An 11,483-nucleotide genomic window follows, 5' to 3' on the forward strand; every position below is an offset into this window, starting at 1 on the left:
TTCCCAGAAGAGTGGAGGTTATTATAACAGCAAATGGGAAAATAAATCATTTATGCAGTGTTAAAAAAAAAAAAAAAAAAAAGCTCATATGGTCAGGCTTCCACCCACAGCTGACTGTGCCTGTGGAACAATTTTACGAGTTAGCTGTAATGTAATAAATTGCTTTGTTTGTAGGGAAGTGTGGTTTTGTTAATGTTATACTGAAATGATATGTGTGCCCACAAAAGAGGAAGAATAGAAACAAGGAAAACAGAACGGTGTTCTGGCACGCTTTCGTTGTGTTTAACTGCTTTTTTAGCATTTTTTTTTTGGTCTTGCGATATTTTTGAGGTATTTTGAGTAACACGCTCTTTATGCGCCTTTTTCCAGAGTGGGCGGGGCCTCGAAAACCACACACACACACGAACCACGCGCGTTGCCGATACGGTCACTTCTTTCGCTTTACACACACACACATATATACACACACACCCTGAATGGAGACGTTTACAATTGAAGAGGACTAAAAAAAAAAGGTTTGGAGAATTTTCCTTTATGTTTATGTTTAGATTCGGTTGTTATATTATCATTCTCAGTGTTTTTTAGAACAGGTAGGCTTTAATGAAGAAGGTAATATTTGTCTGCCGACTGTTAAGCCTCATGTAGTTCAGTTAGCTGCCGCGGAAACTAGATATAGCCAATAGTTTCTTCACTTTAATAATGTTTAAGACTAAATACGTTCCTTTGTTCCGTAATTGAGTAAACCTGATCTCATGACATTATTTTATGTCGAGCGAAACTTTTTGCTTAAACTCGATTCTTTTTCGTGTCACACAAAACAATAAAACAATAAATTATTTTTCCTCATGACTTAATTCTTTCATCATTCACATTTACAATGAAACTTATTGGGAAATGTTGTGCTGTATTGCCAGAGTAACACAGCGTACTGGTGGGAGCTGATGCGCCTTACACTCTTACAGGCTTAGGTTTAAAATGTACACTCAGTAATTTTACTGTAGCAAAGCTGTTATCTAAGGTGAAGGTGAGGAATCAAGTAAAAGTGTTACTCCTTTAAACACAATAATTACAGATGACAAAAAATCCCATACAGTGGCTCGTGATCCACTAAAATGATAGACATCTCAGTCTCTGAGGAACATTTCCTGTACTATACACTAAGAATCTCAAGAAGAAAGGTTTAATATAGCATAGATCATAAGATCACATGTCTTCATTATTTTTTTCGGTTGTTTCTTTGGCCCCCCTCCCAAAAAAAAAAAAAAAAAAAAAAAAATATATATATATATATATATATATATATATATATATATATATATATATATGCTTTGGAGAATCTACATATTTTCAATGTCATTCCCAGTTTCCAGTAGTGGTAAAATTTACACATTGTAAAAGTAATTGCTTTGTTGCTGGCACAGATCTGTGCCACTTGAGTTTTTATTATCTTGGATAGTCTACTTCAAAAAAGTGCCACTGATTTTGTGTTTTTACCTATATATCTATTATTTTATTTGCTATTTAATTATTTTTTTGCTGTTGTTTTCAGCTACCCTGATGCACCCATCACTCAAGATGAGCACGACACGTTCCGTCGTAATAAACATTTCCAGCCCTTTCCCTGGATTTGTATCATCAGATTCAGAGGATGGCAACACTAGCTGCCGCTTTGATGAAGAGTTTAAATACATCCTGCTGCCTGTATCATATACAATCGTGTGTGTGCTGGGTCTGTTGCTCAACTCCGTAGCCCTATGGATGTTCCTGACTAAGATGCGTCCCTGGAACGCAAGCACGGTGTATATGTTCCATTTGGCACTCTCAGACATGCTCTACGTGCTGTCTCTTCCAACGCTCATTTACTATTATGCCAACCGCAACAACTGGCCCTTTGGTGAAGCCCTGTGCAAAATAGTGCGCTTCCTGTTCTATGCCAATCTGTACTGCAGCATCCTCTTCCTCACATGTATCAGTGTGCACCGCTACCTGGGCATCTGCCACCCAATTCGCTCGCTACAACTGGCCAAGCCGCGCAACGCGCAGTTGGTTTGTGGTCTAGTGTGGGCAGCTGTGACTGTGTGCTTGATTCCCAACCTTATATTTGTCACCACTTCACAGCGAGATAATGATACGTTGTGTCATGACACAAGTAAGCCTTCTGATTTTGAAAATTATGTCCACTACAGCACAGCAGTGATGACACTGCTCTTTGGTGTCCCATTCATTATCATCATGGTGTGTTATTGCCTGATGGCACGGGCGCTCTGTCGCCCCAGACAGATTTCTGCCAATAAGAAGAGCAAGTCGAGGCGGAAGTCCATTAAACTCATCATTGTAGTGTTGGTTGTGTTTGCTGTAAGCTTTGTCCCTTTCCACATCACACGGACACTCTACTATACATACCGTGTTTTGGATGCAGACTGCTGGATCCTCAACATTGTCAACCTCGCATACAAAATCACTCGGCCACTGGCCTGCTCCAACAGCTGCCTGGACCCAATCCTCTACTTCCTGGCAGGGGATCATTATCGCTCCAGACTTTTGCGAACATTTGCCAAGAAGCGTGGGGCTGACAACGTGAAGGCCCCACCAGAAAAAAAATATGGACTTGCTATGGTTTGCAAAAGCCCAGCTGTGCAAGCAAGTAGTGATTCTTCAAGCTAGAACTTTACGCGCACCGTCCAAAAGCAATGCAGTTTCATTTCAAAGCAACATAATTCCATTATCTCATTTAGACTTACAGTCAGAGTTACAGTCAGGGTGAGGGATGGTTGTGTTTCCATCTGCAAAATATTCAATTTATTTCAATTCAAATTTATTTGTATAGCGCTTTTAACAATTGACATTGTCGCAAAGCGGCTTTAGACAATCAAAATAATTATTTAATTTTGTATGAGATGTAAAAGTGTATGAATCAAAATGATAAGACTGTCTCAGATGAGCAAGCCGAGGACAACAGCGACTGTGGCAAGGAAAAACTCCCTGAAATGGTAATAGGAAGAAACCTTGAGAGGATCCAGACTCAACAGGGAACCCATCCTCATTTGGGTGAAACGAATAGCAGGAATTGAAAATATTACCGGTATAGCACAGCCTATATGCACACAAAGGAGCAAGTTCTGTGACCGGTGCTGTGAGACTGCACGTGTTTGCCAACTTCTGAAGACAAACACATTAGTGCTACTCACAAGATGTAAACATTTACCTAATTGTGTTGTTTAAAGTCATTTATTTTTGAAAACACTCCATACCTATTTTCCTTCTAAGCTCATGAAGGTTGATATTCAAGTACAGGGTTACTTCACTAAGTCATTATTCTAGCTTTCTTCACTGCTTAATTTTTTTTGCCTGGTCGTCATTGTTGTTAAAACTACAGTTATAAAACAATACTGCACTGCAATATAATACACACAGTTAGGTGTACAAGTTGAACTGTAGTCCCCTGGTATTACCTCTAAGGAATGCAGACCAATACAATGGTCCTGCATGAACTATTGCTCTCAAAAAGACATAAAGGGTTTGAGTTTCTTTTAACTCTGTCACGCAGATGTTTTTGTCATTCAGTCTGGGAGTTGCGTGTTTGTGTGTGTGTGTGTGTGTGTGAGAGAGAAATATATATATAAAGCTATATAAAAAGCTGACAACTGTGAGTAATTTTTTGTTATGTTAAAAAAAACTAGCTCAGAATTAGAGCTAGATGTAAGTAGGGTTTTATCTAACTCTTTTGGCTCTAAGCTGCAACCTACTTGGGTGGCTCAGAGGCATATCACTGCTATACACATACGTATAGCATATGTACAATTAGAAATGACCCAGGAGATATATTAGGCACTGGAAGTTTATAGCAAAAGAACAAAATATATACAATGTCCAGTGCACATGGACACTTGGTAATAACCGTATCAAAATGCATTTGTAATATTTTAATACAGACAAAGAAACGTAACACATGCACAAAGAAATAAAGGTAATTCATGTACCTCGTTTTTGCAGGTACTTCTAGCCTGAAGCATATGCCTTCTAGATCAATTGTATGCATCTCTCTGGAAATGTGAATATAGTATAGCTTTAGATTTAGGGCTGTAGGTTAACATGAATTTACAGTACTTAACTTTACAGACAACTGAAGTTACTTTAAAGCTCTATTCTAAAAACTAATTTAAGTTACACAACATGCACCTTCGCATACTGAAAGTACAAAATGTGTGTTCTCGTATGTGTAAAATGTGACGAATTTCCTCATTGGATATTTCTGTGATTATTTTTTTGTATATAATGTGGCCAGTCATTGTTTTTTTTTTTATTTTTATAAATGTTATAAAAAGCACCCAAAATAATGCCAAGTGTGGTATCATCACTTATTGTGAGTTTCCCATTTGATATTAAAGATTTAATCATTTCTTTTGGTAATTGCTCTACTGTCATTTCAGTCAATGCCTTTAGCACATGCAGTTTGTTGTGTGTTTGCTAATAACAATAATGTGTTAAAAACTTGTGGGAGGAACATGTGTTTGTGTGTGGAAATCATTAGCTTGGCTATATTTCATAGCTCTGCTATAGGAGGAATAAAAAGGGGTTATGAGATTGGACTTCTGAAATTCTGATTAAATTGTCTTTCCTGTTCATAACATATTAATGACTCAGAAATATTATTATTTTTTATTATGTTCCGATTTTTAAAAAAGAGCTCAATGAATTCCACCCTAATTCCTTAAATGCAAATGCAAAATGTCATCAGGAATATTTAAAAGAAATAATAATATAAAATAATAATAAAATAAATACACATTATGGTTTTTACACATTATGGGTAACTACATAATTTCACATGCTACTGAAGAGTGATTTTTTTGAGTGTACATTAATGATTTAGTCGTATGTGCTCAACATTTCTTTCTGGATTATGCAGAAAGTAAAAATTTTAAACAAAAACATGCAAATAGTCCCTCTGTTACAAATTTCACTTAAATCTAGTTTGAACAACTAGACATTCTTTATAATTAATTAACACATCTTTGCTAAGCATTTTGTACCCATCAGGGTTGCAGTGGATCTGCAGCATGGAACACTGGGCATGCGGACAAAAGACTGCAGGGGATGTCAACGTCATATATATTTTTGTTATGTTTATTTATAGTTATAGTTTAAAAACATTACAAATACAGTAAATAATTGTAGTCATTATTTTGTTTTAAAATACATAATTGTTTAACAATTTTTTTTTTTACCTGCTATTATTTAGAATTGTTTGTTGTATTTTAATGATTGGTGATTGTGAGTTTCTGTGCAAGTGCTCAATCCCCCTATTAGCCAGTAGATGGCCTTATTGGCATCTTTAAATTAAACCCACATTAACCAAATTAATCTGAAGACCCTAAGCTCTTTGCTTGATGACTGTGACTATGATAAATAGACCTGTTGACTGATGCTTTTGTATTACAGGAGAAAAGAGGGGTTTTGAGGTCATAAAGGTCGATGAAATACTGTTGGGCAAATTCATGCTCATTCAATCCTTCCATTTTCCTCTAGTGAGAGTCCATATGTAATGAGAAAATGGGAACAAATTTTAGCTATACAGCTACAACAGTGAGAACACCATCAGCTTTAGAAACAACAACATTAATAAATTATATCAAATAATATATAGACCAACTAAAAAAACTAAATATTTTATAGTTTTTTTAATACTTTAATTAAAAAAGTGAAACCATCATATATCCCAGATTCATTTCAGATAAAGTAAAATATTTTCTTTTATTGTTTTGACTTTGCTGATTAAAAATTACATCTTATAAAAATTAAAATGTCTCAAAATATTAGAATATTCCCAACGATCAACCCAAAAAAAAGCCTTTACAATAATAAAAAAAAAAAGTCTAATTATGTATATTATGCACTCAATACTTGGTCAGGGATCCTTTAACAAAAAATAAAATCATTATACTCATAATCACATCAATAGCAGCATTATCAGTCTGTGGCACTTCTGAGGCATTATTAAAGATCAGGTTGCTTTGATAGGTGTCTATCTCGTCTCTGTTGTTGGGTTGTGTGTGTGTCCTACATTCTCTACATGGGTTGGGTCACACTTCTTGGCTGGCCAATCAAGTGCAGAATAGCACAGACAGTGTTACAGTAGTTCTACCACTGTGGTCAGGTCCTAGGTCCTGGAAACGAAATCATTATTTCCCCTAAGGTTGGCAGCTGATGGAAGCATGAAATTCTTTAAAATCTCTTGATATTCAGCTGCATGAACTTGATAAAACAAAGTGGACCAACGTCAACAGATGAAATGGCACCCCAAAATCGTCATTGACTTTGGAAACTTCACACTGGACTTCAAGCTACTTGTATTTGGTGCCTCTTCACCCTGTCTCCCAGACTCTGGGACTTTGATTTCCAAATCATTCATTCATTCATTCATTCTGCTGATTTTGATTTCTCATATCCCAGGAAATTTGGGGTGGAATACACTCTGTACAGGGTGGCAGTTCTTCCCAGGGTAAACATGCACACACACTCATTCACACACTACGGACTATGGACCCACTAAGCATGGGGAGAACATGCAAACCCTACTCACACAGACACGGAGCAGGATCCGAACTCTTGACCTTAGCCCAGGTAAGAGACTGATCAGAAGTGCAACAGTTGTAGCCCATTTCCTGAAGACATCTGCATGGTGTCTCACTGACTCCAGCCTCACTCCACTCCTTATGAAGCTCTCCCCAGTTTTTGAATTAATACGGTTATCCCTGTTGCCTGTGCAACTTTTTCTAATAAACCTCTTACTTTCTTTTTATGAATATATTTCAATACAACACTCTTCAAACATCCAGCCCTTCCAGTGATGACCTTCTGTGACTTGACGATTATCTTCTGGACAAATGTCAAGTAGGCCGTTCTCCCCATGAACGTGGTTGTGTCTGCTGAACTAGGCTGAGAGATACACTTTATTTATGCTGCATAAATAGCAAAATAAAATAAAATAAAAACATTTTAGGATAAATAAATAAATAAATAAATTCATTTTACATAAAGCACATATTTCATATTTCAAAATTACTGTGATCCAAATAAAAATGTATATGGTCACCACCCACTTGTCTTGTGAGTTTAACTGTCTACCATAGTGTATTGGAGATTACATCAAACAACAAATGTATTCATATTCAAACCTAGAGTGTGTGACATGTAACTGAATGAGATTAAGAGGTTAAAAGTAATTAAACAATATAAACATTATAAAGATAAATTTCTTGTCATTTTACTGCTTTCATGTAAATTAACTGCAGACAATGGATTTCTGAACTCTGGGTTTTGTCCCTGGTCATGCTTACTGTTTTGGGTCATTGTTAATTTGCGCTATGAAGTGCTGTCAAGGTACTCGCTGGATCTGAGCAAATAATATAGTCCTGTACACTTCTGAATGACTTTCTGCTACTTTTGTCAGTCACATCTTCAATAAATAGCAGTTTCACTGGCAGCCGTACAGGACCTTACCATATGATGTGATGGTATGCTTCAGATCAGGAGAATTTGTTTCTCTTTTTTATGATCTTATCTTCTCTTCTGGGACATGTTGATCTGTGTCTCATCTGTCCATAGGACATTGTTCCAGAAGTATACAGGCTTTACAATTTACATATTTCTGCAAATTTATGTTTACTACATTCATCTTTATAGTCTTGATTGACATAAACACGCTTACCATTAGGGGTAAGCGTATTTTATCTGGCCAAATGAGGTTTACTTTACCAGGCAAAGAATTATTTGAATTATTATAATTAAATTATCTATACCGCTTTATCCTGTATACAGGGCCTATCCCAGGAGGCAGGGTGCCAATCCATCGCAGGGCACACACACACACACCCATTCACACACTACGGGCAATTTGGGAACATCAATTAACCTTGCCTACATGTCTTTGGAATGTGAGAGGAAACCAGAGTACCTGGAGGAAACCCACCAAGCACGGGGAGAAAATGCAAACTCCATGCACACCGAGACGGGAATTGAGCCTAACTTAGACTGGTTATAAAGGCAATAATGCCATAACTACCTGAATATACTCAATGCGAAATTTGTGATCGCAATACATGGAATACATAACCTTTCCTCTCCTCATTTATTGAAGCATACTGATTAGTGAAAAATAGACCTGTTACATAACTAAACCATTTTTTAATCATGGTATAATAAATAAAACCCCTATGTGTAGGATTAGACAAGAGACCTGTTGGTTATTACGACTATGATTTATTTATTTATTTTTTTACAATTATTTATCTTTGTTTTTAATGTAGTCTTGAGGAACAGTTCTCCAGTCTTCCTCAAGGACTTTTTTTAGGTTAAATTTTTGGCAAGTTTTGCATTTGTTCATTAAGAACCACATTTGTTCACAGTGACCTTTGAACCATTCAAATATTAAAATATAAATGAATAAAATCTAAGGCATGAACCAGTGAGAAATGTGCAGATGATGACAGATTATCGGACCGATGATTAGTATGCTGGTGATGCTAAATGCTATGTGCTTGAAACAGAGAGAATAAGGTTGCTGCTGAGGTTTTCAAATAAACAACCAAATACAAATTGTATTTTAGGCACTATACAGCCTGTCACAGTAAACTGTCTGTTCCCATTTCTTAAATCTAATCTACATCATTAACTTTCAAAATTTTTGTACAGTGATGTACATACAGGACTTTTAATATTAAATAATTTCTTTCCTTGCTATAATTATATGATGGTAAAAGTAAAAAAAAAAAAATTTATAACCTGCAGCGAGTAAAGTTTTATTTATTTACATTTAGTTTGTTATTTACATAATTGGTAATTACATTTTATGCTGTAATTCCTTAATATTTTCATTGAGCTTATAATATCTCAATTAAAAACTCACTGACTTCTAAAAGAATGCTATTTTTTTTTGCATTTTTATATTATTCATCACAACTTGAGCAAAAAGTAGAATCTTTTAAATATTTAATTTCTTTATTTTTTTATTTATAGTATTTGGGATTTGGACTACATAAGTTTGAACAAAACCCTATGATCAATTTTAGATCTAACATATTAAGGTGTTGTCTGAACACACACTTTAATAGAAGACATTATTCATAAGGAAATCTGAACTTTATATACAAGACAGGTAACATGGTCAATATCACAAATTAGCATAATATTAAATAGAGACCTATAAATAAAGCATAAACTATGAAATGTTCAGAATAATGAACATTTGTATTTGGATATTGTATATTTTGGATTTTAGGATTGAATTAGGATGTTGAGTACTGAATTTCAGGATAGCATAGATTTGGTTTAATAAACTGTGTACAAATATGATAAAAAATTACAATAAAAAATCTGTAACACTAGGTAATATCTAGATAAAATAGTATATACTGTAGCTTGTTTGCTTAAATTTATGTATGGCTGATATAAGCAGGAGTTGATGAATGATTTCAAGGATGCACAGACTTTATTGTGAGAAGCTGTGAGTGGAGTGGACGAGTGACATAAAGAGGAAAGAAGTTCATTATCTGACTGAAAAGGAAACCAATGGCTTTCACCGTTGCCATGGAAACAAGGAGCTTTCTCTCCCTGACGAACCTGTGATAAGGTACTTTGCCGCCCCGAGCACCATTATTGCAAGGTAAAATGGGAAATATTCCTTTTTGATGCTAATAGATGGTAAATATTGATTTGCATGGAGTTGAATTGCACCATAAATGTTTTATGTGTTCCTCTCCTACTGCTTTGGGAGACTTTTTAAAGTCTGTTCTCCATCCTAATCTTTTAAGTCATCTTTCTTTTCCATGTTGCTATCATGGCACATAATGTTGCCTGGCATGTGCCATGCTGACGGATTTGCACTAATTTGTAAGGCAGTTTTAGATTTGTTTGTAGAAGTGACCAGTCAGAAATGTAAAGTTTGTGATGTTACAGTGTGGTGACAAGTCAAAATGTCATACATTTTTACACTTATCAGAATTATGATTTACAGAGCTTTTGTTGAGACCTCTTTTCATAATGGGAACAGAAACACTTTAAAGTATTTCTAAAATGAGAAAATACTAATATATTTGTATATCATCAATTAAAATGTGACAATACATTTGTAAAGTACTTGTGTATATTAAAAGACTATAAACATTAATTAGGTATCAGGTAAGATAGATTTTTACTTTTCTGCTGCACTGGCATGAATGATGCCAGACATTTAAGGGCAGTTCGTGAATCAGGCAAGCTGGTGACCACAATCTGTAACTGTACACAAGCTATGCTAAGGATTAACCCAGCGTTGCTCCCCTCTTATCAACCCCCCTACAGCCACTCATTAATATTCCAGACATATGGCTGCTTGCTGTGTATCATTGTCTATTAATGGGATGGATAATCGCTCATTTAATTATGAGACAGTCAGCCAGAGGCCACCTTGTGTCTCAGCCAGTGGCCAGGCCAGAACAGAGGAGCTGGTGTGAAGGTGAGGGTGATAGTGGGGATTACACCATATTAGTGACTCTAATAACATAGACAAACACATTTATATGAGAAACCTTGATTATCTCACTTAAGGATTATGATTACTTTTTTGCTCACTTCTTTACATACACAGATAGTGTTCGTTGCAAATTAGTTTATTGTAAAAAAAAAAAAAGACTTACTCTTTCATATTTGTAAGATTCTAATATTCCAGAGTGACATAACATAAGTAAAAACACTCAACCTTTTATTCATACATTTATTATTATGATTATCTTATTTGACACAATGTTGTGGCAAATAAAATCACAGCAATGATCACAGCAGTGATTTCGAAAGTCCAGTTACATCCGTCACACTAAATACAGAACACTGTACAATAAAATATGTGGACTAGGAAGATTTAAAGCAAATGAGATTTTATACAGGATATTTTTGTACACCAACAGGAAGATGTATATCAATGTTTCCAACTCACTGACACAGTGAATGATGAACCCAGATTGTCAATAATAAAGAGTCAAAGGTTGTGTCTGTCCTACTTAGCCAATAGCTGTTAGAGAGAAAACGGCTTCCGCAAGTGAAAACTCATAAAACAAGCTGTAAATAATCCAAGAAGGTTAACCATTTATATTTATCGTCAAGTTTTATGACACATACTGTTGATGTTGATTAAAGCATTATGAGATTCTCATAGTCTGGCAGTTTTTTTTTTAATAGACACCAGAAATTACCTGAAAACCTGTTTGCAAATTTAAACTTTTTAAAATTGTTATTAAACACATTTTTTTTTTAAGTTCTGGCCTGTTCTTAGCCAACTCTTAAACCATTTTCAGTGAGAGTGATTTTTCTTTCACAGGATGACCCTGACCTCTATTGGCCAAACACTGCAAAAAGATCAAGTGCATCATTCATCACTCAGGTTCCCATTCCTAGCAGGACCCGGAGTACCCTCTCTGTTGTGCCATATGTTTCCCCTGCTCTAACAC

General features: G+C 35.5%; 1 protein-coding gene across 1 annotated transcript; it reads left to right on the plus strand.

Annotated features, from left to right (window-relative positions):
- The first annotated feature begins 274 nt into the window (after positions 1–274).
- p2ry4 (pyrimidinergic receptor P2Y4) lies at positions 275–4,609 on the plus strand. The gene is made up of 2 exons (XM_053505138.1): positions 275–515; positions 1,550–4,609. The coding sequence occupies exon 2, from the start codon at positions 1,558–1,560 to the stop codon at positions 2,662–2,664; it is 1,107 nt and encodes a 368-aa protein (XP_053361113.1). The 5' UTR covers positions 275–515; positions 1,550–1,557; the 3' UTR covers positions 2,665–4,609.
- Positions 4,610–11,483: the final 6,874 nt, after the last annotated feature.

This window comes from Clarias gariepinus, chromosome 10, assembly GCF_024256425.1.
Source record: "Clarias gariepinus isolate MV-2021 ecotype Netherlands chromosome 10, CGAR_prim_01v2, whole genome shotgun sequence".
Classification (NCBI taxonomy): domain Eukaryota; kingdom Metazoa; phylum Chordata; class Actinopteri; order Siluriformes; family Clariidae; genus Clarias; species Clarias gariepinus.

Bases quoted from the DNA above. Each gene is read 5' to 3' on its own strand.
- p2ry4 (XM_053505138.1), top strand. From the start codon at position 1,558: ATGCACCCATCACTCAAGATGAGCACGACACGTTCCGTCGTAATAAAC.